The sequence below is a fragment of the Leptopilina heterotoma genome, unplaced genomic scaffold (assembly GCF_015476425.1).
Source record: "Leptopilina heterotoma isolate Lh14 unplaced genomic scaffold, ASM1547642v1 Lhet_183, whole genome shotgun sequence".
Lineage (NCBI taxonomy): Eukaryota > Metazoa > Arthropoda > Insecta > Hymenoptera > Figitidae > Leptopilina > Leptopilina heterotoma.
Genome location: NW_025110901.1, coordinates 918,662 through 945,868, shown reverse-complemented (window position 1 = coordinate 945,868; position 27,207 = coordinate 918,662). Strand labels below are relative to the sequence as shown.

At 23.4% G+C, this 27,207-nt stretch overlaps 5 protein-coding genes across 9 annotated transcripts in view; 2 read left to right on the top strand and 3 right to left on the bottom strand.

Annotated features, from left to right (window-relative positions):
* Positions 1-7,414, bottom strand: part of LOC122500381 (protein O-mannosyl-transferase TMTC2-like) — a 34,761-nt gene extending 27,347 nt beyond the window's left edge. Inside the window, exons 1-4 of one of the 2 annotated variants that reach the window (XM_043609290.1) lie at positions 6,878-7,414; positions 4,873-5,023; positions 4,212-4,455; positions 3,268-3,336 (exon numbers count right to left, since the gene is read on the bottom strand). In XM_043609290.1, coding sequence (XP_043465225.1) covers positions 3,268-3,336; positions 4,212-4,455; positions 4,873-5,023; positions 6,878-6,977 — 564 coding nt within the window. In that variant the 5' untranslated portion in view covers positions 6,978-7,414. Of the gene's footprint in view, positions 1-3,267; positions 3,337-4,211; positions 4,456-4,872; positions 5,024-5,430; positions 6,090-6,877 lie in introns of those variants that run through there. The other variant, XM_043609289.1, reaches the window with a different exon arrangement.
* An 86-nt stretch (positions 7,415-7,500) lies between these two features.
* Positions 7,501-8,629, top strand: LOC122500385 (nucleoside diphosphate kinase B-like). The gene is made up of 4 exons (XM_043609296.1): positions 7,501-7,924; positions 7,991-8,092; positions 8,173-8,396; positions 8,496-8,629. Exons 1-3 carry the CDS (start codon positions 7,778-7,780, stop codon positions 8,356-8,358), a joined length of 435 nt encoding a protein of 144 aa, XP_043465231.1. The 5' UTR covers positions 7,501-7,777; the 3' UTR covers positions 8,359-8,396; positions 8,496-8,629.
* LOC122500383 (nucleoside diphosphate kinase-like) lies at positions 8,539-10,572 on the top strand. The gene is made up of 3 exons (XM_043609295.1): positions 8,539-8,764; positions 9,556-9,657; positions 10,077-10,572. Exons 1-3 carry the CDS (start codon positions 8,636-8,638, stop codon positions 10,314-10,316), a joined length of 471 nt encoding a protein of 156 aa, XP_043465230.1. The 5' UTR covers positions 8,539-8,635; the 3' UTR covers positions 10,317-10,572.
* A 2,757-nt stretch (positions 10,573-13,329) lies between these two features.
* On the bottom strand, positions 13,330-21,586 carry LOC122500380 (lipopolysaccharide-induced tumor necrosis factor-alpha factor homolog). 3 transcript variants are annotated; one of them, XM_043609285.1, is made up of 4 exons: positions 16,155-16,234; positions 15,684-15,775; positions 14,981-15,134; positions 13,330-13,724 (listed from the first exon to the last, which is right to left on the bottom strand). In XM_043609285.1, exons 1-4 carry the CDS (start codon positions 16,217-16,219, stop codon positions 13,622-13,624), a joined length of 414 nt encoding a protein of 137 aa, XP_043465220.1. In that variant the 5' UTR covers positions 16,220-16,234; the 3' UTR covers positions 13,330-13,621. The 3 variants fall into 3 exon arrangements, with proteins under 3 accessions (XP_043465220.1, XP_043465223.1, XP_043465222.1); XM_043609288.1 differs by lacking the exon at positions 16,155-16,234 and adding an exon at positions 17,233-17,295 and having other exon boundaries at positions 13,331-13,724; XM_043609287.1 differs by lacking the exon at positions 16,155-16,234 and adding an exon at positions 21,443-21,586 and having other exon boundaries at positions 13,332-13,724.
* Positions 21,476-27,152, bottom strand: LOC122500378. 2 transcript variants are annotated; one of them, XR_006301468.1, is made up of 7 exons: positions 26,878-27,152; positions 26,489-26,665; positions 25,943-26,348; positions 25,525-25,718; positions 23,773-24,213; positions 23,452-23,616; positions 21,476-21,606 (listed from the first exon to the last, which is right to left on the bottom strand). XR_006301468.1 is itself a non-coding variant. In XM_043609283.1 (6 exons), exons 1-6 carry the CDS (start codon positions 27,070-27,072, stop codon positions 23,551-23,553), a joined length of 1,479 nt encoding a protein of 492 aa, XP_043465218.1. In that variant the 5' UTR covers positions 27,073-27,152; the 3' UTR covers positions 22,819-23,550. The 2 variants fall into 2 exon arrangements, 1 of the variants encoding a protein (XP_043465218.1); XM_043609283.1 differs by lacking the exon at positions 21,476-21,606 and having other exon boundaries at positions 22,819-23,616.
* Positions 27,153-27,207: the final 55 nt, after the last annotated feature.

Here is a 27,207-nt window from a genome sequence, read left to right as displayed (position 1 = left end):
CACTCCTTCCTAGAGCTGACCATTCCAATCCACAACAATAAGACAGCTGCGTTAATCTCTTTTTTTTTCTTCAATAAATTTCATCTCAACTTTCTTTTTTTATATACCTAGTGTCGCGCCACTTCTTAGCACGACTTTGATCTACTGCTATTTGTATTTACTCATCAGCCACTCGATTTTTTTCCCTCAATTCTCAATATATAATCACGATCGAAAAAAAATTTGTCAATTTGCTTTTTTTTAATTTTATAATAAAACACAAAGTCAAGAAAATCGCAAATTTTATAACGTAATAAAATTAATATTTTTTTACTAAAAAAAAAACAAACTATTTTTTTCTGGAAATAAAATAACTGTATTTTTAATAAAAATTGTGCAAAAATACTGAAGACGAAATATTCTAACAGAAAAATTTAATTTGACCAAAAAAAAGAACAAAGTGGTAAAATTAATTTATTTTCTAATTTAAGAAAAACTAGATTCTTCTAGAAATAAGATAAAAATATTTTAATAAAAATTGTGCAAATACTAAAGATGAAATATTCCACAAGAAAAATTTAATTTAACAAAAAAAACAACGTAATAAAATTAATTGATTTTATAATTTAAGACAAACTATTTTTTCTAGAAATAAAAATTAAAATATTTTAACAAAAACTATGCAAACACTGAAGATAAAATATTCCAAGAGAAAAATTTAATTTGCAGAATAAAAACAATTAACGTACCTAATTTGCGTTTTCTGAATAATGGAGAAACTAAAATTGACAAAAATTATTATTATTATTATTATTATTATTATTACGAAAAAATTACAGGACTCAAAAAGAAAATTAAATTTGAATATGAGAATTGAGTGGCTGAACGAGTAGAAAAATTAAAAAATAATAAGGAAACTAACGAGTTCTCAGGAATTACTTGTACGAGTAGCAGAAAACTATCGTCATAACCATTTTGATATTTTACTGAGTGCATTAACGATGTTAATATATGTAAAATTTTGTCACTTTCAAAATTTTTTTCTTTTCTCAAAACACTCTTAAAATCTCTTTTTTCAATCCTTCTTAAAATAATTGTTTTTAAATTTAAACAATTCAGGTTTAATTCAATTCTAACAAATTTAAAATAATTTTAATAACTTTCAACCAATTTGAAATTAATTCCTAATTTTTCATTACATCAATACAATTTCTCGAGAGAATTCAATTATTTTAAAAAAATAAATAAATAATTGAAGACATAAAAATCAAAAAAGGGTAATTGAAAATATTTAAATTATTTTAATGTAATTGAATATTTTTCCATTAATTTCTATAATTAATTTCTCTGAATAGTTTCTCTTAATAATTCAATTATTTTCAAAAATATTAATAAAATTCTTCAAAAGAATTAAAATATTTTAATAATTATTAAATTATTTCGTATTAATTCAATTATTTTTAGTACAATTTTTATGTAATTCATCTAGAGAATTCAATTATTTTCAAACATAATAATTGAATACATAAAAATCGTAAGAAATAATTGAATATATTTTAATTAATTTCTCTAAAATAATTTAATTTTCAAAAATTTAAATCAAATTCTTCAAAATAATTAAATTATTTGTATAAATATTAAATTACTTCGTATTAATTCAATTATTATTTTTAGTACAATTTTTATAAAATTTCAATATAATTGAGCATATTTCAATTAATTTCTAATTATTTGAAAATTAATAAATATTCAATTCCTAACGAATTATTAATCATTATTAATTAATAATCAATTTAGTTGTTTAATAAATAAATCATGTAAATACAACTTCGTGAATGCATTCAGTAATCGCCAGCGCCGCGCTGCAGCAGACCTCTTGACCAAAATAAACTTTTATAAAAGCATCTTTAAAGAATTAATTTAAAAGAAAAATATTTCTTTCTTTCAAAAGAATTATTTAAAAAATTAAAATATTATTCCCCGCGGAAAAGAATCACTAATTGTTTCTATTAATCAATTAAAATAAAAATACCTGTAAAAATCAGTATATCAGTAATAATTATTCTAATTATCAATTTGAAACAAATAATAGTTCTTCAAAATCAAAAATTTCTTCGATTTCCAAGAAAAGAAAAAGTTAGCAAAGAAAAAACAAAAGGTTACAAAATAGTCAAGTGATCTCGCGCCAATAAATACAATGTGAAACAATATTATTATGGAATGTGTGAGGTGCACTATAAAAAAAAAGATGATACTTTATGGTGTAAATGAAATTAAAACTAGTCGCGCGCAACTGATTCTATTACAAAATTTTTATAAATTCCTCTTTGAATTTTTATCACTAATTTTACATTCTGACTTTTGTAGTTAATTTCTTTGTTATAATTTAATAATTTTTTTGAATTATAATTCAAAAAAAATTATATTTGAAAAAAATATTCAATATTTCTAATCGAAAAAAAAATTAATTTAATTGATTTAAATCAATTTAAAAAATTCAATTAATAGAATCAGTGAGAGTAAAAAATTATCACACCCATTGCAATGGTGAAGAGCAAAGAAAAAAAAAAATCTTCACGATTGCAATGAGTCGCGCACTGCCACTGTGGCTTTCATGTCATATTTTCTATTATACAACTTGAAAGCCTCAATTTTTTGTTTATACAAATACATAATAAATCAGCTTCATTATAATGTTGAAAAATCTAAAAAAAACAATCTCTAAAGAAAAGAATAAAACAAATTCCAAATTATGGAAAACAGTATACAATATGTTTGTAAATGTAGAAATATTCCCTGATGGGAAAAGACGTTATTCTTCTGTAATTAAGAAATATCACAATCAGATTAAAACATTGGCAGATGATGCATGGTTTTGTGTTGATTGATTATAATAAAGAATCTGAATATATCGCGCGCCGCGCATATTATTTGCAAAAATTTGTTTGTTTTCTTTTCTTGGTAAACATAGAAACAGCTTTCTGCACAAACTGCATTGACATGAAATAATTTTCCAAATATTCCTTAGAACAACATTAGTCATGATTTACGCACAACATGCATTAGTAACGTGTCAATAAAATGTCAAACTGTATCAGTAATTAATTGAAAAAAAAGAATTTTTTTTAAATTTTTTTTTTTTTTAAATTTAATTTTAATTTTGTGTAATTTTGCAAACAAGAAAAAAATCCATGTACAGATGATCTATTTATTGACAACGTTCATATGCAAATTATGCATTGTTTTTAACACATTGAAATTCAAGTGTGAATTAAATTATAAAATTACCTTTGCTTCATCAAGTCTTGCTAAAGCTTTCAAAAGATTACCAAGATCACTTCGCACACAATATAGATCCTGAAAGGAAAATAAAAGAATTTTTAGTGATTTCCAATTAACAAAAAAATATATATAACGAGTAAAAAATTTTCCCTACAGTTTTGAACGTTCAAATGAAGGAAATAATCTTTCTATTTAAATATTTTTAATAATTACTAGAATGAAATTAAAAATAAAATTAATTCAACATAGAAAGGAATTAATTTTCTAAATTAACAAAAAAAAAATATATATTTTCTAACAAATTTTAAATTTTCACGAAATTTAAAAGAAATCGTCGTTTATTTGGACGTTCAAAACTTTAGGAATATAAAAAATATATAAGAAACAAAAAATAGAAATATAAAAAATTATCAGGGTTGACACAAAAATTTGATTTTGTTCTCTGATTTCTAGACAGAATTTTGATACACAAAAAAATATTTTTTTTTATAAACAAAAATAAATAAAAATTTTTAAAGAAGAAAATCTAACAAAAATAAAGAAATAAAAATAATTTTAGATAAATTTTCCTCATTAATGTTACTCTTCGAAAATTTTCCAATTAAATATTGAAATATTTAAATATTCAAAAATTAAAAATTCAACTAATTTCACAAATAAATTTAAATAAAAATTTTTCAAAAGTTCAATAATATTTATAAGAATTGCTACAGCAACTTCTCCAAAAATTATTTTTTGTTTTATTAATTACTTTTCCCAAACTGGTATAAAATTGTATAGAATCAGAAATAAGAAATTAAAATTAAAACTGGTATAAAATTGCATAGAAATCATTCAATTAGAAATTAGAAATAAAAATTAATTAAAATGAATAAAATTTGTAATAGAAATACAATTACTGGGAGATATTAAAAAAATAAAAGTAGATTATGAAGGAAAATGAAATTTACAGGATTATACTGCAATGCCGTGACGTAGGCTTGAACTGCTTGTTCCATATCTCCTGCAGCTACGAGGGCTGCCGCTAGGTTAATGTATCCATCGATGAAATCTGGTTTCAATCTTACAGCGTGACGGTAATTTTCTAAAGCATCTTGTAGCTGACCCCGTTCCTTATATACATTACCAAGATTACTGTAGGCTTCCGCCAAAAGTGGATTTTGCTTAATAGCCAAGCTACTGTAATGAGCTGATCTGCAAAACAAAACAAACAAAATTTAATTTGAATATTTAAAAACGAAATTTAATTCGAATACTTAAAGACAAAATCTTATGACAAAATTTAGTTCGAACTTTTAAGAAGAAAATTTAATCTAAAAATTAAGAAACAAAATTTAATTTTGAATATTCAAAAATAAAGTTCAATTTGATTATAAATTGAAAAATTACTGAGTAACATGGAAAATTAAAAAAAAAAAAAAGATTTTGTGAAGGAAACATTTCTGTGAATATTCAGATTAGTTTTTTTTTAATTTTGTAAAAGAAACATTTTTTATAAATATTCAAATTAGTTTTTTTTTTATAAAAATTTGCCTTTTAGTGAGTTGAAAATTAATACAAATCTAAAATTACAATTGACGGACACGCAAAAATAGGGGGAAAAATACGTACTTTTCTAATCTACGACACTGGAAGTGAATGGACGAAAGAAGTAAGAGAACTCCAGTATTGTTCGCCTCTTGTCTCCAGAGTTGCATACAATGTCTCTCTGCATTTTCATAGTCGCCTGCTTGATATTCTCTGTGTGCCAATTCAAGTAGACCTGAAACAAAAGAAAAAATCAAAGCTCTTAGAAAGTCTTAAGTCGGGCAAAAAAAAATTTCCTTTTTAAAAAAAAGAATGGAAAAATCGAACGAGAAAATGTAGAATAGAAGAAAAATAGAAAAAAACAAGAGAAAAAAGGAATAAATAAGAGAAAAGAAAAAAATAAAAAAATAGAAGTGAAAAAAGAAAAGAATTGAATAGAAAAAAATAGAATAGGAAAAAAATGAAACAGAAAATTTGAATAGAATAGAAAAGAAAATTCGAAGAAGAAAAAAGAACCGAAAATACAGAAAAGAAATAAACTAAAAATGGAAGTAAAAAAAGTAATGGAAAATTTAAGAAAAATGTATCAAATGTCAGAAAAGTAAAAACAAAAATACCAAGAGCAATAAAAATTGAACCAACTTTTATTATCTAACGTTTCAGAAGTGTCCTCTTTATTCATTGTTACTTCTTTCAATTGAAAATTCTGCGCCATGAGGAAATTAGCACGACCTCGATTATTTGGCAAGTCTTTAATTTTATTCTCAATGGTCCCGGATTCGTTAATTAAAACAATACACTGACTTTTTGATAAACTGTCATAAATCATCATGATTGGTGCGCAAACGTCAATACCGAACAATGGTGTGCTTCTAATTCACAAGAATCCACACTTTGCAAGAAAAAACTATTTTTCACACCTCCACCAAGTTACTCCAAATCTTTAAAATCCTTTAAATACTTCAAATAATTTCAAAAAAAAAAACATTTAAAAAATATTCCCCTTTTCAGAATTAAAATTTTTATCCAATTTCATCAACTGTACTGTGTTTTTATTTTACTAAATTGTACGAAAAGTGAGTTGTCAAAAACGATGCTAAAATGCCTTTCACTTTATTTTTTTGAGGGAATAATTCAGTAAGCACAATTCACAATAAACTGAAACTTGAAGAAAACTTGTTGAAGTCGAACATTATCGGATTTATCAAACACGATTGAAAAAAAAGGTTTTTTTTTACGATTACAGTCAAATGGCAGAGATGCCACTGCCACAGTTGTTTAGAGGTTATGTCGAATCATTGTGAGCTGCTCTGTTGACCTCGACAACCAATCGCCAAACGGTTGGAGGGGCAAGGGCAAATCATCGGCTCGGATTGCTGTAAATTTCCATCTTGCCCATGAAAGTGAGAAGGGGAAAATAAGGGGAGAAAGGAGCCCCTGCTTCTTCATCACCGTTTATCGGTCAATACATTAATACTTGTATATACAAGTGTATGCAAATATATGCAATCTGAATGACTAAAAATCATTAACTAGAATATAATCATCATACACCTAAAACAAGTTCTCTATTTTCTCGAATTCTTCCATTTTCAGCAATTTTCAAGTCAATTCCCCTGCGGTAAATCGATAAATTTTCCTTCGTACAAAAAATCGTACTGCAAATTCACATATTTTGTAAATTTCTCAGTAATAACTATAAAATGTATAAAACTATGAAAACAATTTAAAAAGAACTATTTCTATAAAAATTATTCTTACTCTCTGAGTAGTTATAACTAAAAAGCCCTACTAAAAAGTAAATATTAACTAAAATAAGGAAAATAAACGAAAAAATATGAAGAGGAATGCGAAAAAAATGAAAGAAGCCAAAGAAAATTAATTTCTTTTAAAAAAATAAGAATGGAATCTTCCAAATGAACCAAAAATCACAATAGTAAATAAAAAATCGAATAATAATTTTCCAGTACTAAATCGACTAAATTCAATAATTTGATATTTAACACTTGAATGAGAATTGAATACAATTAAGTTATTAATACAAAAAAACTATCAATTTTCGGTAATTAATCAAAAAATCAAAACTCACCAGCCGTGGACAATTGTTGAATTTCATTCATTTTGAGAATGACACTCGAACCACCAATTTGCTGATGATTTTGCGACTGTTGTTGCTGTTGTGCATGCATTTCAGTTTATATTGAAAGAAGAAAAAAAAAAGTTTCCAATAAACTTTTAATACTTGTCAATTAAATCAAAATGTTCACTTAATTATCGAGTCGCTTCGTTCCCTGCACGAGTTCCTCGTCACTTATTTAATAGTTATTTTTTATTCAAAATTAATGATAATTATTATCGACAAAAGAAATAACGCGACTTTTCATTGTCCGCCATTATGATATTGAGATTTGGCGAGATTAACAAGTTCAATTTTTTTTTTTTGTTTTTTTTTTAAAGAATTCACTTGATTTAATTGAAGTGAATTGTCAAATTATTTGATAATTTTTAAAGATTTAATTCAAATGATTAAAAAACTTGGTAATTATTTTATAATAATAAATTTGTTTTTTGTTATAAATAAATATGTCCCGCGAAAAACCAGCCGACAGGACGAATCGATCCGTAGTTGGCTGGGTTCGAGATTTAAAATGGCTGATTGCTGATTTCCGGTGCGCGTGCGCAGAACGAGTGGTGCCGGATGTTTTACCAATTGGTGGGAAATTCAAAAAGGGAATTGAATTTTCGGTTGTTTTCTCTCTTTCAGAAAAGAGATAAAGTTGAATAAAAAATTATTTGACTAGTTTTTGATTTCCCAGAGTTGGAAATATGTGAATATTCATAGATTGAAGGAAAAATTTTTTGTAAGCGCAACCTAACCTTAATTGAATGATTTGTTATTGTGTCACGTGACATATTGTCATCAACAAGTGTGTGTCATTGTTCAGTATTCTTTTTGGTTAATTGTTTTAAGTGACAATCGAATTTTATCATGGAGGAATTAGTTCCAGAATCTGAAATAATCGAACGTACGTTTATTATGATTAAACCGGACGGAGTGCAACGGGGACTTATCGGAAAAATAATTCAGCGCTTTGAGGAAAAGGGACTAAAACTACAGAATATAAAAATGCTATTGGTAAAAATAATTTTTTTTAAATAGTAATTTTCAATTTTTAGATTTTTTTACTTTTTTTACTTTTAGTCTCCTGAGAATTCGATGATGCAACATTACAAGCATTTGCAGAGTCGGGACTTTTTTAACAACTATATAAAATATATGACTTCCGGTCCAGTCGTTATGATGGTATTTATTGAAATGATTTAAAATGTCTATTCTTTGAAAAATTGACAAAAAAAAACAGTTGATATTATTTTTTCTATAAGGTTTGGGAAGGAATAAATGCCATAAAAATCGGAAGAATTTTCATAGGGCCAACTTTTCCGGAAGAAGCTTCGCCGAAAATGATAAGGGGAAATTTTTCCATGTACGTTCGTCGCGGTGTAATTCACGCGTCAGATTCAATTGAAGCCGCTAATGAGGAAATTAAATTGTGGTTCAAAAATTGTTAGTTTATGGACTAAACAATTTTTTTGATTAACAAGTTCAGGTAATGGAAACAAAAATTATTTTCACGATTTTCCAGAATTTACTACGCGAAATAAATTGAATTTTTTAACGTAACATCCGGTTCAATTCCTTTTTGCAGAATCTCTATTTTTTCAATTCCACTGTTTCTGAATCTACAAGTGAGACCGGTTTTTGCAGTTGGCATTTCCTTCTAATCTTTGGTGTCATTCGTCTCGAACTCTTTTGCTGACATTATTTTATTTTATTTCTAAAGTTAAAATGGCAGAAAATAAGGAACGTACTTTTATTATGATTAAACCCGATGGAGTTCAACGTGGACTTGTCGGCAAAATCATCCAGCGTTTTGAAGAAAAAGGCTTCAAACTCGTTGCCATGAAAATGGTTTGGGTGAGTAGTTCATTTCCTTCGCCATGTAAATTCCGTTTTAAAGAATTATAACACGTGGTTATCGATTTAGTTTTTTCTCTTCAGAGAATCTTTACATTATTATTTTTAATTAAATTTTTTAAATTTCCTCTTTAAAAAAATTTTCCAAGAAATTTTCTCCAAATTCAGTAAAATTCAAACTTGATTCTAATCGTAAATTTCCTAACAGATTTTACTGAATATCTGATGGACTTTTGAATTAAAATTCGTTATTTTTTCTGTAAAAATAATAATAATAAATTTAGCTTTGAGATTTAATCAAGTACGGAAATTTAATAGAATGATTTTGTAACAAATTAAAGTATTAAATCGATAAAATGTTTATGTAACTTGCCCCTGAAAGCTGAGCTGCACTTTTATGATACTGAAGATAATACGCTTAGGAATAAAACGATTTAAATTTCGTTATCAGAACGAAATGCTAATAAAAATTATATGAAACTTAGATTTCTTTTAATTGTTGTTTTAATATTAATAAAACATTCTTTCATTGTTCTCTCAACAATGAATTTAATTTGTTTCTCTATAAACAAATTTAACCTTAATTTCTATTTTTCCTTTCTCAATGACAACTTGTAATTTTAAAATCAACCTTTTCTTTATTTATTTTCAAATATAATTGTGTAATTCTAAAAATTTTATAATTGTAAAAATTTCATAATTGTAATAACTTTAGAATTTGTAATAGTTGTTTAATATTGAAATAACTAAATAATTTGTAAAAATTACTTACAGAAATTTTTTTATTTCAGGCAAAGGAAGATCTCTTGTCAAAACATTACGCCGATTTATCTTCCAGACCATTCTTCCCTGGTTTAATCAAATACATGAGCTCCGGACCAGTTGTTCCAATGGTTTGTATAAACTAAAAAAAATACTGAAATTAAAAATCTTGCCAGAATCAAATTTTTTTCCCAAACGGAAAAATTTATCATGAATAAAATTTTTAACTTTAATTTAATTTTCTAAATTTAATGTTTATTTGTAAACTATTTTTTTATTAACTTGATTGAACAATATTTTCATTGTAATAAATTTTATTCTCTAAATTTAATTTTTAATTTTAACCAATTTTTTTATTAAGTTCAAACAATTATTTTTATTTGAATTAATTTCATTTTTATTTTTAAACTATTGTTCTTTTTATTAACTCGATTAAACAATTAACTTGATTGAACAATTAAATTATTCGAACAATTAAATTATTTGAACAATTAACTTGATTGAGTAATTAAATTATTTGAACAATTAATCGACAATTGAAAAATTTCAGGTCTGGGAAGGTTTGAACGCAGTAAAAACCGGACGTGTTATGCTCGGTGAGACAAATCCAAAGGACTCAGCACCAGGAACAATTCGTGGAGATTTCTGTATCCAGGTGGGTCGTAATATTATTCACGGCTCTGATTCCGTGGAATCGGCCAATAAGGAAATTGATCTATGGTTTGGCAGCAAAGAAAAGAAGGAAACTATCGACTGGGCTTCCTGGGCAGAGAAATGGATCTATGAATAAGAGTCTTTTTTTCTAAAAAAAAAAAAATAAATAAATAATTAAAATAATCTGCAGATTAAACTGTTTACAATGATTCGTCGTTGCAAGGAGTTCTTTTCGACAATGCATTCCCAAAGTCATTATCTTTGACTATCACAAAGTACTGCCCCTTTTTAAAATATTAACATAATTGTAAATAAACAATTTTACTTCGACTAAAAATATTGTCATTTCGTCTTCAATTTTAAATGAATAGAAAATATCTGCAAATTTTAAATATTGACTTTTTTTTATCTATTTCTTCCATCAAAAAATCCTTTTTCTTTGAATAATTTTGTGAAAAATATGCTTTGCAGTCGTTATAATTACAGGGCACGAACTAGGTCTGTAAATTTGCTTAAAGTCCGTAAAAGTCCGTTTTTTTTTTAAAAAAAGGTCCGTAATTTGATTGAAAAATGACGAAAAGATCGTAAATTGTACGATTTAATTTGGAGACTTTTAGAGAAATTACAAATGAATGCAGAAATTCAATTATTTTCAAAAGTAATAAAATTCTTCGCAGAAATTCAATTATGTTCAAAATTTTTTTTAAATTCTCATCAAAATTTTAATTTTCTTTAAAAATAATTAAATTCATCTCCGAAATTCAATTTTATAGTTATGGAAAAATTTTATTTATAGTTTTAAGTAAAATGTTCTCTTATTTTACTCGGACTCGTTATATTTTTGTCAGTAATTGGTCCGTAATTTTTCATTTTTGGTCCCTAAAGTCCGTATTTTTAAATACTTTTAGCCCTGTAATTAATTAGAAAAAAAAGTATTTTTAGTCTACGAAGAAATTAATACATATTTCGAAAAAGAAACAATTATTATTTTAATAATTTAATTTATTTTTCAAGAAACAATAATCCAAACGGAAAAATATGAAAATATCGAGGTAGATTATTTAACAATATTTGAATTTGATCAAACATTTTTATTGTTTCTTATATAATGATGGCAATGTGTAAATTTATTTTACACAATTTCTGAGATAAGAATGAAGTTTTGTGAAGCAATTATCGAAAAATACTTTTTTCTTTTTTCAATATAATAATATCATTTTGAATGGAAGAAAGACAAAATTAACAGGTTTTCAAGTAAATATAAGTACTTATTCATTCTTATTTTAAACACAGGTAATATGCAAAAATATTTACATTTCTACTGCATATAATGTTTTTCATATACAATAAAAATATTTTCTTTATACCTCTTAGGCGAATACAGTTAAAAACTAAACTTGCAAAATATTCACGCTGCATTTTTCATAAAGTGCTGCAATTATTGCAATAGACTTTATAATTATTGTAATATTCTCTTAATATATATATATATATATATATATATATATATATATATATATATATATATATATATATATATATTTCTCTCCAAAATAAATTTCTTCTTAAATTTAAAATTTCAAAACATTATTTAAACAATTTTATTTCGAAAATTTTGTTAAAATTCTGTTTTTAAAATTTTACTAAAATTCTGTTTTTAAAATTTTACTAAAATTCTATTTTTAAAATTTTACTAAAATTCTGTTTTTGAAAATTGTACTAAAATTCTATTTTTAAAATTTTACTAAAATTCTATTTTTAAAATTTTACTAAAATTCAGTTTTTAAAATTTTTCTAAAATTCTATTTTGAATATTTAATAAAATTTCATTTTGGAATTTCATTTTAAAATTCTATCTATATTTTGAAAATAAAATTGTTTCTTTAAAAGAACTCTTAACTTTTAACACAGAATTTGAATTTAAAAAAAAATACAATTATTTCCGAAGCTACATCATTATTTGCAAGTTTCTGGCGCAAAATTAGTTTAAAAAAAATCTCGTGACATACTGGTATAAACAAAATTAATAACAATGAAGATACTTCATGATAAATTAGGCACTAAAAAGTAGGCTATTTTTGTTTCACATGAAATATTTTATAACATATGGCAGTCTTTGATTTTTTTTTGCATAGAAACAAATCGCAGTTTTCAAGATTATTAATTAAATTAAATTGTTGAGAACTATTAATTCTCTTTTTGTATGTCTTTAAATTATTATTTTTTTATAACACGCAATTAAATATTATCCGGAATGTCCAAAGTATAATATATTAATCTGTCGTTACATTTTTGAAAGCATTTTTTTAAATGTTTAAATATTTTTCATTTTCAAAAATTTTCCATTTTACAAATATTTTCTAATATATTTTCAAATAATTTCCAATATTTCTAAATACTTTCCAATATTTTCTAATATTTTCAAATTATTCTGTAAAATTATGTAAAAATTGGAAAATATTTTCAAATTATTCTGCAAAATCATTTATAAATTAAATTGGAAAATATTTTCAAATTACTTTGTCAAATTACATTAAAAACTCGAGATTTCTTACGTTAGAGAAATACGGAAAAAATTCGCAATCAAGATTAAATAGAAGAATCTTTTAGTTTTACATAATTATGTAATTAAAATAATTAATTCCGTAAAATATCGTTTATCTTAGCAAATTGCGCTATTGACGGACATTGAGTAATTATTTTCGTTTTCTTCTTCTTTTTTTTTTTGTTTTTTTTTTCTGTTTGGCGAATGACTAATTAATTCAGATGAGATTGTTATCAGCTTACATTAAAACACGACATTGATTAAAACGTAAAAAATACAATTTGAGTGTGAAAGACGTTTTAAAAATTGACATCGGGCTAAATTTTGCAACACTTAAAAATTAATTGTGTTAAATTTTGTCTCAACATCACTTTTTTCTAAAATTACATTTATTTACAAAATAAAGAAAATAAAATAAACGGAACAGGCACTTTAGCTAAATTTAACATTTAAATCAAATTGTTTAGAAATATTTCTAATTTCTCATTTAATTTTTTGAATATTTTGATGTTTTTCAATTTAAATTGTACTCTTTTAGGTTTTAAAATTTAATAATTGAAATATATTTTAATATTTTGATTTTTTCAAAATTCAAACAGTTCAATTATTGAAATATTTTCTTTTTTTGCAAATTTACTAAATTATTATTTGACTATTATATCAAATAATAAATAGAAAAATATTCATTTAGTTGATTAAGTTATTTCGCTTAATAATTTTAATTTCTAGTCTCTGAAATAGAAATTTGATTATCTTTAAGAGTTGCAAACTTGAGCTTTATAAAGTAGACACATATTTTTTCCCCCTTTTTTTTCCGGGTCATCCGAACTGCATCCTGATATATAGTAACAACAGTGGAATGAACTTGCGATGTTGTCCGGCTTCGTATACTGTTACTAATTCTCATGTTGTCCGAGGTACGCATTGCATGACGGGCAAAAATGTTTTTGATTTAAGCACGATTCCATGCAATATGGACAAGGAGCGCATGGCCAGCAGCTGAAACATTTTTTTTTTTTGTCAATAAAATTTATTTATTTCCGAATTTTTATTTAGGTTTTAGTAATTTTTTTTGAATAATTGAATGTTTCTTAAAATTAAATTCTCATACAGAATTTTATCTATAAATTTTTAAATAACTGAATTCTTTTGACGAATTTTATTAAAATTTTTAGGAATTTTTTCGAGTAATTCGATTAAAATTGTATTAAAAATAATTGAAATTCTGCAATGAGTTTTATTATATATGAAAATAATTGAATTCCTAAAAAGAATTTTATTATTTACGAAAATAATTGAATCCCCTTAGAAAATTTATTATTTATGAAAATAATCGAATGATTGAGAAGAAATTTATAAAAAAAATTTGTAAATAATGAAATTCCTGTGGAGTTTGTTATTACTTTTTGAAAATAATTAAAAGTTAGTGTAGAATTTCATTAATTTTTTTTTTAAATACTTAATTGAATTCTTTTGGACAATTTTATGAAAATAGTAAATATTGAAAATCATTGAATTGAGGAAAATTTTTGAAAATAATTGAAATTTTCCCAAAAATTTTATTTAAATTTTTGAAAATAATTGAGTTTCGGAGAAGAATTTAATTATTTCTAAAGATAATTTAAATTTTGATGAGAATTTTTTTTAAAAATTTTTTAACATAATTGAATTTCTGCGAAGAATTTTACAACTTTTGAAAATAATTGAATTTCTGCAATCATTTGTCTAAATCTATTTCTTCTCTAAATAATTTCTTTCTTAAATAATTTATCTTCTAAATAATTTTTTTCCAAATTTATTTCTTCTCTAAATAATTTTTTTTAAACAATTTACTCTCTAAATAATTTTTTTTCCAGATCTATTTCTTCTCTAAATAATTTTATTCTAATTCTATTTCTTCTCTAATTAATTTTTTCCTAAGTCTATTCCTTCGTTAAATAATTTCTTATTCTAAATTAATTTCTGTTCTGAATGATTTCTTTCTCTAAATAATTTTTTTTCTATAAAAATTTTAGTTTGATTTTTAAATTATATTTTTATTATTTTATGTTGTTTTATTTTCTCTTAACTTTTTGTTTGAAAAATGTCTTTCTCTAAATAATTTCGTTTCGATAAAAGTTTCAGTGTGAATTTTATCTATAATTTTATGTAGTTTTATTTTTTGTTAAATTTCGATTTGAAGAATTTCGTTAGTCGAAATTTTTAATTTTATTTCTTAAAATTTAAAGTTTGAAAATTTTTTTCAGATAACATACCCAATAATGCACAGCAATAGAGCGAACAGATGGGTTTTTGTTGAAGATTCCGATTCAACACGTGTGGAAATATTGGCGTGACAATGGGGACAAGTCATCGGCTGTGAATTGGGTCCAAATACTGGAGGAGCTCCCATAATGACAACATTTGGTTCTACGAAAATAGAAAAATTCATGAATATACAGCACAGAAGAGAAAATTTATTTTAAAAGCAAAAATTTTGAAAATAGGAATGAACTTTCAAAAATGGAATTTTTTAAACAAAAAAGGTATTTATTATTATTTTTCTAAACTTTTTAATCGTTCTAAATGAACAATTTTTTTTAGCTCCAATATTTGGAAAAATTACTGGACTGAAATTGTTTTTTTAATAATTAAAAAAATAATTTTTATTTTATTTCTATTTTTTTTAATTATTTATTTTATTATTATTTTTTACAAATTTTTATTTTTTATAATTTTCATTATTTTTATTATTTTTTTAATGAGTTTCTATTATTTTTCCGAATACTGTTTAACATTAATTTTTCTTGTTAATAGCATTTTTACAAAATATAATTGTAAACATTTATGTGTAATATCTCTCTGAATGTGAAAAAACTTTAATTCTTTTTTATTTTTAAATTTTGTAGATAAAACTACAGTAACGAGGTGGATATATAAATAATGACTCATAAATAAATTGATAAAACGCAGACTTACGCAGTGGTGGAGGCATATTTACGTCAGTGTAGGATGGAGGAGGAGCAAAACCTGGTGGTGGTGGTCCAGCTTTACTCATTTCGTACTCTGATCTAAAAAAAAAGAGAAGAAATAAGACAATATTCGTTAATTAAAAACAAGAAATTCTCATTTTTTTCCCCCAATGAGAATGTAAAAATCACAAGCAAATAATTTACAGTTAAATTTAGAAAAACAATTTAAATTGAAATTAAAAGAAGAATTTCAAAAATAACAAAACTTTTCAAAAGGCGTGGAGAAAATTTGATTATTTCAAATATTGAAAAAATGAAATACGAGTTGTTAATAAATTAATTAAATAACAAATTTATAAATTTACAAATTAGTATCTAAAAATTGTTATAATTTTAAAAATTAATTAATTCACAGAATGTAGAATAATTTCTCTAAAAGAGAATCTAAATTTGCATTCCGAGTCATATATATATATACCGTAATATAATGTTCACTCTTTTTAACCGGTTATCAACTTTTATATTAAATATATCGTCTTTCATTGCTGAGTAATCAACGACATTCTAGATACACTTTCAAAAGTATCCAATAATTTCAAAGAAAAAAAAATTCACACGATTTGTTATGAAATTTATCCATAAAAAATTTATTTACTCAGTTTTCCCCTTATCGATTATAGATTAAAATTATTAATTCAAAAAAAATTCTTTCTCTATTTTTTTTTTTTTTTGATGATTTCATATTTTTATTATACAATATTTCGATTATCAAAGCAACACTACATTTTTTCAGTTTCATTGAAGTTTCAAACTCCGCGACCTTAAGATAATTGAAAAAAAGGAAAGACAGAAATTGAAATAAAAAAACTAATCTTATCGGGAAAATTATTTTTCTCTTGTTTCTAGAGATTACAGAAAAATCAGATCATATTTCCAATATTCGAATTTAATCAAATCGATAATTTATATTTTCTTCTATAAAAAAAATATATTCAAAGAAAATACTTTCCTCCTTTAAAGAAAATTAATTATCGTTTCGGAAAAAAGGCCGGAAATCAAGAAAATTAAAAAAAAATTTTTTATATAAAAAATATATTAAAAGAAATTCTTTTATTTAATTAATTAAAAATTATTATTTAAAGAATAGAAAATATTAATAAAAAATATTAATAAAAAATATTAATAGAATTAAAAATATTAAAGGAATAAAAAATATGGAAAGAATAAAAAATATTAAAAGAATTAAATATATTAAAAGAATAAAAAATATTAAAAGAATTAAAAAATATTGAAAGAATTAAAAATATTATTAAAAGAAAATTTAATAGTTTAGAATATTTCAGGATCGATAATTTTTCATATATATATTTAATTTCGATTTTTACATTAATAAAAATTATCGATACCTTTGCATGAGTAATTATTCTCATTTCCATTCTCTATTGTCAACTCTATTCAATTGTTGGCAACAGATTGCACAATTTCCCTCATTGTTTCATTTACGTAATTTTTTTCTAATGGTCTGAATTTTATTATTATGTAAGCAAGGGAATTACCTTCTCTTTTTTTTTGAAATGATTCATATTTTAAAAAAATAGTGTTAGTTATAAATGTTATTTACTAACGTGACTGAATTTTTTTTCAGGTATCGAATGACATTTATATTGAAGGCGGAATGACTGCACTACTATGATGATAAGGTGATAACATATTTTTACTGCTTTGGAAAATGGGTTAAACGAATACACTGGAAAAACATTGTCAAGCAAGTAAGGTGTATATATGCATTTGAAAAGCCAGTGAATCATGAATACGTCAACGTACGTCAATTTTAATTATTCATGATTATTCACAGCAATTAATATATTTTTTTTACTTACTAGAGTTGAGAGCTTAATTTTTTTTTTATTATCATTTGTTAAAAACGCCATTTAATTAACGATTTGAAATTATATTGATTAATTTTCGTTATTGCTGGTATAATATAATGGAATATTTTATATAATTTATAATTCAATTTTTTTATTTTACATTTTTATTTTATATCTTTTTTGTTTTTATATTTATTTTTCTTTTGTATTTTGTATTTTCTTTTTTATTTTTTTTTTTATAAGGATTCAAATTAAAAAAATTCATATAATTCAAAATTTTAAATAGACTGAATTTTCTTTCTCAAAAAGAAAAAAGAAGCTCAGTTAAAATTTTAGAAAATGTTTAAATTGAAAAAATTTCAGTTGTATTTTAGAAAAAAAAAATTGCTAAACAATTTTTTGCCAGGGCTATAGAATATATGCTCTTAAAAATATTCTTATCATATCTTATTCACGAAGTAGAAGATAATGTATAGATTTTTGTGAAAGACAATAAAAATAAATAATTAGTCACAGTGAATTTTGTTCATTGTCAAGGTATTGTTAAAAAAGGATTGAAACGTTTATTAATAAATGATAATGATAATAGTAATTGAGCCTGATAACTTATAACGTCATTGTTAATAAATACAGAGCCGAACTTGACTTTCGCAATGAAATTTTTTGGGCCACTTGCGTCAATATGTCAACAAAATTTTATTCTAAATATTTATATAAATTACTGAGTATTCATAATAGAAAAATAATTTTTTTTTCTAACGAATTATTATAATTATTAATATTATTATAATTATTATTACCACTCTTATTTATTCATTATTGTAATTTTTTAAATTTCTTTATTCTTTAGTTGGTTTTTTTCTACTTTTTGTTAATTAAGAAATTTGATTCCTTCAAAAATTCAAAAAAATTCAAAAATTCCTTCAAAAAAATATAAAATAAGTGAAGAAAATGTCAGAAAATTATCAAATTTTTGGAGATGTCCATCGAATAATTTGTACATATGGCTAAATAACGGAAGTCTAAAATAAGAACTAACTTCAAACATTCACAGACTCATAAAAAAGCAAACGCCAACCAGTGAGGCGAATTCCGTTTAGTAGCATTTCTTAATGCACATAAACTTCCCTATACAAAAATAGACTCCTTTCCATTCTCATATCTTTAACAATAAATTTACAAAGAACACGTTTTCAAGCCCCAAAGAATTACTCAATTTTTTGAATATTTTTACGAAATAAATTTTATTCTCTCGATTTTTTTTCAAAAATAATTGTAAATTTTTTTTTTTGCATTACAAAAATAATTAACGATTTTAGTAATAAGTTTAATAATAATAATAATAATAATAATAATAATAATAATAATAATGATAATAATTAATAGAAATATTTAATTATTTAATAGTAATGAAGAAAAATAATTAATTTTCAATAAATGAAAAAAAAATAATTAATTTTTAATAAAAGAAGAAAAAAAATTAATTTTCAATATTTTCAATAATAACTAATAAAAATAATTAATTATTCAAAATTTAATAAAAATTATTATTCAAAATAAAATATATTTCGCACAGAATTTTTCTCTTTATGGAATATATTTAACGATCCTTTGAAAAATTAGTTTTTCGAATTTTCCTCCTTTTTTCCTTAAGGCTGCACATTATTATCGTGTTCATGTAATCAGTTTGAAGTAAATTGCACCTACACATTTCGTTTACTTATTCATGTGCTGCCAAACATTTGCTTTTGTTTCGTCAAAAGTTAAATATGAAAGTTAACATTTTTTGAGAAATTTTTCAGAAATAATTAGAAAAAATTGTTTTTCGCACACAAAATCTACAGGAATTTTGCTGCCAAACATTTACTTTTGCATCGTCAAAAGTTAAATATGAAAGTTAACATTTTTTCAAAAATTTTTCATAAATAATTACAAAAAATGTTTTTCGTATAAAAAATCTACAGGACTTTTTTTTCTTCGAAAATTGATAGAGAAAATTTATTCAAATTTATTTCCCCTAAATTTTTATCTTTGCATTTTTGTAATTTTATTTTTGTAATTATTGTTAATTGCAGTAATTTATCGCTTAAAAATAAAAATTGATGTCTCATCTTTTTAAGCCTACAGGAAAATTAACTCTTTTTTGTATTTTGTTTATTGAGAGTGATAAATTTTTGTTATTTCATCAAATCTATACGGTTCTTTTTTACGATACAATTAATCCTCTCTCTGATATCGTTTAAATAAATGAATTGAAAAGCAAAGAAAGAAATTATTTTCAAATAGTAAAATTGAAAAATAAACATTTTTCTTTAACGAAATCAATTTCAATAGAAAAAAATCTAAATTTTAAAAATTAAAATTAAAATTTCCGTTTTAAAATATTGATAGGACAGTAATAAATTTTCATTTGAAATTTAATTTCTCTCGATAATGAAACTGAATTATTGATTTTTAGCCTCTCTGTATCATAATGCTAACAATGGGAAATAAATTTCCTCCCATCCTTAAAGTTATTGATTTCTTGAAATGTGCAGTGCGTAGCTTATCCTTCGAAAAGGAAAAATATATATAGGTCACTGTTACAATTTACAAAATTAAAAATAATCAACATATAAAAAATTATTTTTCTCTCAAAAAAAAAAAAAATTAAGTAAATTATTCTCATTGGAGAAAAATATTAAAAAATTATTTTTCTAGTCAATATTCAGTTTATATAAATATTTACTTTAAATTTTATCAACATTTTGACACAGTTTATTTATTGATATAAATTATATTGAAAAAATAGTTAATTCTTTGCCGTATTATCAAAATTTGTCTATTTTGTTTCAAATTATCGATAAACGACAATATAATTTTTTATATATTAATAATATATTTAATAATTTTCCACCTGTTTTATTCTTATCTTTCCCTCGAAATCTTATCTTGAAAAGTTGGAAAAAAAAGGTTTAATAGCAAGAAAAATGATAAAATAATGCGCTCAATTTTAATCGCAGAAAGAAAATGAGAAAAGTTTATAATCTAAAAAATTGAAGTTGTTTTACTAAAAATTAAATTAATTTTACTAAAAAGTAAAATTTGTTTTACTAAAACAAATTTTATTAATAAAATAATTATTAAAATTATTTTATTATAACATTTAATTTTTTATTTAAATTTTCACTAAATTGTAACTCAAATAATGAAAAACAATCTTGAATATGTGATTTACATTTTATTATTTTTTGTTTGTCAAAAATAACTTCCTCTTTGAAACATGAGGCAAAATTCCAAAAAAAGTTCAAGAACAAAAAAAAAACTCTTTCAAAAAAAGATTATTGTTCCTTAAAAGCGGAAATAAGATTTTCGTACGTAAACTTTTTTTTATGCATTCTTTCGAAATTATTCCTCACGCAACAAAAATTTATTCTGTCCTTGACGTTTTCAAATATCAAGGTTACTTTCTTTATATTTAAAGAATAAATAATTCTAAAATTTATCACAATATTTAAATAATATTGCTAAATATGACAAAAATCGTCATTAATTTAAAATTAAAATGAAATTAAAACAAAAATAAATGGAATAAATTAATTTTTTAATCGTGCGAAGTAGATTAGTTACTAAAAATAAAATAGAGCGAAAATATATTCCGATTTCAGCAACAAGTAGTGATAATTAAACTATTGCTATTTGTCAATTTGAATAAATTTTTGTTTTTTTTCCGGGAGTGTAAAAATTGTTTATTTCAATATAGCCGGAAGGAAATTAATCTAATTTTGTGTAAAAAAAAGGAAATTTTTCTCCTTGAAAGAAATTTTCGTTTCAAATAAAGTTAAACGAATTCAATTATTTAGATTTAAAATTATTTAAAAATTAAAAAAGAAAATTAGTTACACAATGCACTGACCTTTTTTTTATTGTTTGTCTTTTATTTTTGTTTGCTTTTTTAGCACTGAACACGGCGGCGGCGACGACACGACGCGGGCGAGAGACTTCTGCTTACTGAACTTCAAAAACGATTGCTATTGAAACTATGTAGGTGTGCAGTCGAGTTCTTCTTTCGTAGTCGTACTTTCGTCAACAGAAATAATTAATATATAAACATCTGTTTAAACACTTTTTTTCAAATATTAATTTCAAAGAACTGAAAAACCAAAGGAAAAAAATATTACACATGAATCATAGATTAAACTAATTATAACACTTTTTTTTCACAATGAATTTACTTTTTCCTGTCGTCATAGAATTTTAATTATTAATTTTTATTTCTTCAATTTTTTTCTATTTTAGATTTTTTTTTCTTTAAACGAACAACTATAATTTTCGAAAGTCAGAGATATTTTTTAATGATTAACTTTAAATTTTAGTTAAAAATCAATTTTTTCTTTTGGAGAAAATTAATAAAAATTCGATGATTTAATTTAAGATGTAAATGAATGAACGAAAATTGAATTTTAGAATTTTAGATATAAAGATATAAATATTTAAAATATAAATTAATTAATAAAAATTCAATTATTAAAATGTTAATAAAAATATTTTCAGCACTTTAATAATAATATTAATAATGAATAATAATAATAAATAAGTAATAATAATAAATAATGAGACTTAAAAAATTAATTAATCATAAGAATTGAATAAAAAAAAAATTTCAGTAATCACTCTAAATACAATAGGATTAGAAAATATAATATTGGAAAAAAACTAAAACATTAATATTGATTAGAAATATTAAGTTAGAATTTAATTTGACACTTTTTTGTCAATAAGAAAAAGTGTGACCTTCTTCCAAATTTTCATGAAAATTTTATTACCTTTTAATGAAGTCAATTTCCGACAAATCGATTATTTTTCCCCTATTTTCCAATAACTTTCATTATTTTTAATTTACTTTATACTGAAATGAATTATTTACTTTTATACTGAATGAATGTATAATTCAAATTGTGTATTATATGAAAAATAAATTATTGTACAAAATTATTGGATAATTTTTGAAAATTAAAATTACTTTTTAAAAATATAATAAATTTAAATTGAAAGAAACTGAAAGAAATTGTATTAATTTAAATTAATAAATTACATTAAAAAAATTCAATTAATAATTGAAATTAAAGTAATAGCTGATATTCAATTAAATAATTGAAATTAAAGTAATCATTGAAATTAAATTCAATAATTAAAATTCAATAAAACAATATTGAAAAATAAAAAGAATTGAATTAAATTAATTAAATTCTGAAAACAATTAAAATAACTTGCATTAATTTAAAGACTAACTTTCAAACTTATTTATATATTTTATTTTTTGAACATTAATAATTAATTGTTTATAATACATTTCAACTAAAATGAAATATCAATGTAAATACTAAACATTTGCAAATGTTCGTAAATTATTATCACTTGCAAAATTATTATATATTACTGTACAGAATGCAAAATTCTTAATCGTCAATCGCGTTTCTCTAATTTAAATTAATTGACTATTCATAAACTAAATATTTTAATTTGCAAAACTTGTACAGTAATATATAAACAGTTGATGAAGTTCACAAACATAATGAACGATTAAGAAGAAAATGTATAAATGAGAAAACAAATTCTAAAATTGTTCAGCTAAAAAAATTCTTTTCTATTAAAATTATTGTCGTTTAAGAGAAATTTTCACGTTTCTTCATTGACAACTCAAAAGAAAAATTAGTAAAACAAAAATATTTTTTTTTCTTTCTAATCGTTGATTGTAAATTTCATCCACGTTATAAATGAACAAATCTTTTGCTTAAGAACAAATTGGTGCAAAAAATATTGCTAGATGATCAAGAATTGATCCTTTTTTTTGTATCAATAGAAAATTCTATTAAATTCTTTCTTCTACTTTTCAATATAAAAACTGAAAAAAATACTACATACCTTAAATATATATCTATATGTGAATTTATGAAACAAACTGACTAAATTTCTTAGCGTAGATTAATCTAATAGCTATACATTCTTTGCAAGAAGCATTTGCTAACTCTTCGAAACAGTGTAGGTGGGCTCCGCTTCCGAATTGGAAATGAATTCTTCATTGACATTCTGAAAATTAATTTTTAAACTGTTAATTACAATTCTTTGTTAATTTGATTAGAAGTTTAGTTAATTGATTAGAAATTAGTCAATTGGTTAAAAATTAGTTATTAACTTAATTGGTTACTAAATATTTTGTTAATTTGGTTAGAATAATATTCTTACCGAATTGACAATAATTTGGGCTCGATTTTCCAAACTCAATTCGTCGACATCTTCTGTTGTGAGAATTATGACGGAATCTTCGGGAATACTATTCTCGTCTATATAAGTGATTGGAATTCCTGATGTAACTTCACAAAATGTGAATTCATTAGCGTCAATAGTGTTAGCGGTTGCATTAATTGCACCAGTTGATTTAGTTTTCCTCTTATTTTTCGAATTGTCCTGCTGCAATCGCCTCCATATCGTTGTTTTTGGAATTCGATAACAAACTGATGCGGCGGCTTGTGACATTTTTCCACTTTTGCACGCAGCTACTGCTTCCTCGAGTCGAAATTGTTTAACAGCTTCGTTTTCTGTTTTTCTCTTCTTCCAAAACGACGTTGGTAACTTACCTTGATCAATTAATTTTGTCTTGTCCCTGAACAACGTTGTCTTTGGTATCTAGAATAAATTTTAGATGTTAGGAAAATTTTCGCATTAGGAATTCAATTACTTTTAAAAACTTAATAAAATTCTTAGCAAAAATTCCATTATTCTGAAAAATTTTTGATTAAATTCGTTATGTGAATTGAAATATTTTCAAATAGAATTTTAATGAAATTCTTCGGAAAATATTCAATTATTACTTTAAAAAATTTTGATAACATTATTTATGAGAATTGAAGTATTTTCATAATTAATCAAATTCTTCGCGGGAATTTATTTATTACAAAGAATTTTAACAAATTTCTTGACAAAAATATTATTAGTTTAAAACAATGTCAAAAAAATTCTTTATAAAAAAAAAATTTAATTAAATGGTTTGAAGAAATTTAATTCTTTTCCTAAATAATAAAATTTTTCTTAGAAATTCAATTATTTGGGAAAATGTTGGTAAAATTCTTTATAAAAAGTCACTTATTTTCAATTATTTAAAACAATTATAATAAAATCCTCGAAAAAATTCAATTAATTTTGAAAATTTTAATCAAAATCTTAGCAAGATTTCAATTTTGATAATTTATAAAATTTTTCTCAGGAATTTGATTATTTTCAATAATTTTAAAAAAATTCTTACCAAGTTTTTAATTATTTTCATAATTAATAACATTTCTTGAAAGAATCAATTGTTTAAAGAAATTATAATAAAATTGATCGAAATTCAATTATTCTTGAAAATTTTGATAAAACATTTTATAAGAATTTAAATACTGTAAATATTATTTTACTTAAATTTCTCGTAAGAGTTCACTTATTTTTAATACAATTTTAATAAAATTCTTACCGAGTTTTCAATTATTTTCATAATTAATAACATTTTCCGAAAGAATTCAATTATTTAAAGAAATTATAATAGAATTTCTCGATTTAATTAAATTATTTAAAAAAAAAATGTTAAACGTAACATTCTTCGCAGAAATACAATTATTTTCGAAAATTTTGATAAAACTCTTTATAAGAATTTTAATACTTTAAATATTATTTTAATAAAATTGCTTGTGAGAATTAAATTATTTTAAAATAGTTTAATTAAATTTTTCTCAAGAGATTCAATCATTTTCCAAAATTTGAATAAATTTCTTTATAAGAATTCAATTATTTCAGATTCAAAATTTGGAAAATAATTTGGTTCAATTAATTTTTGATATTATTATTTTAAACTTCCAAGCATTGGATTGGAATTTCATTAATTTTAAAATTCCTTATTATCGATGCATGAAATACTTTTAAACTTAAAGTGAAAAGAAAGTGTAATTCTTGATTTGAAATTACTTGATATTCTTGCGCCACTTTCGATAGATTTTCCCCTCTTTCTAATGCTTTTACTGCCGCTTCCCTTTTATCCGAACCATAACTCCTCTTCAGTTCTGGTCGAAAAACTTGATAACCCTCCTTTTGCATTCGTCGCCAAAGAACTGTTTTTGGAATACCGAACATTTCCGAAGCAGTCTGCAAACTCGATCCTCCTAAAAAAAATTACAATTATAACATTTCGTATATAAATTAAATAGAATTAATAAATTTTTGCATTTAAAATTTGTTTTTCCTCCTCAAAAAAAAAGTATAATTATAATATTTCGTATAAATCAAATAGAAATAATAAATGTTTGCATTTAAAATTTGTTTTTCCTCTTAAAAAAAAGTACAATTATAATATTTCTTATAAATGAAATAGAAATAATAAATTTACCGATGACGGCGTCAATTGCTCCTTTCATACACTCGGCAGGATATTCATTTCTGCAAGCCTGCAATTGAATTCCTAAGGCTTTTGCTCGCATATACAATGTAGAACGAGGAATATGATTTTTAGTAGCAGCTTCAATTAATGTTTGTCCCTCACGTAAATTATTAATAGCCGCAGCAAGCATATCTTCACTGTATTCCCGTTTCATTGAATAACGTCTTTTTCTTTTTTTACTATCAGAATTTTCCTCAGTTGCACTCTGTTCCGATTGATCATTCGTCTCTTCATAAACATGCTCGAAAACATCCAAAACTTCTTCCTCCTCCTCCATTTCATTCAAATTTGTATCCGATATTTCAATTTCTTCCGCATCTTCCTTCAATTTCGAAACTGTTTCACTGATTTTGTACTGAAACATTGCAAACAAAATGTACATTTTTTTCCTTTCTTTCTTTTTTCTCTTTCTGAAGAGAAATAAAAAATTTGGAAAAAAATAAGGTAAATAAATAAATTGATTAAAAGTTTTTCTATGAATAAAAATTCGTATACCTCCATTAATCCAGCAATTTTAAGATAAAATGCAGTATCCAAAATATTTTTTATACTATCTGCGGGAAAATAGGCTTCTCCTTGATAAATAAACTCAATAATTCCTTTGACACATTCAGGAGACACGCCGGTTAAAATAATAACTGGATGATCGTCAGTCACCTGACTCAACAAATCCTGCAAAATTTATTAATTAAATTATAAATATTAAAATAAGCTGTAAATATCTAGAATTTTTCCTCCCTCAATAATTATCGAGTAGAGAAAAAATAAAACGAAATTTAAACATTATTTCCAAAATTAAATATAATTATTTTTGCAAAAAAATAAAAGTTTGACAAAAACAAAAATAAAAAAATTCAAAATAGGAAAAACGTGAATCTGTTTACTTTGAAGAAAGTGCTGAAAGCACAAAGAACGATGCGATGAGCAAGAATGCGTTGTCCCGATACACATAGTGTAACATCCACCATGCAATTTTCGTCTAGAAGTTGTCGAACAACACCTGAGAATTGATTTTGATAATCTTCCCATTGTAGACAAGTTCTTTCAACAACTTGAATTTGATTGTTGACCTCTGACATGCCTGCGTTTCTATTTCAATTTTTCACTTTTCCCAAAATGTCCAACCAACAACGGAATTCGGAATCGGAACTAATAATTTCCATAGATGTTTTCTTATTGAGAAAAGAAATAATTGTTTCCTTTTTTCCCTTTAC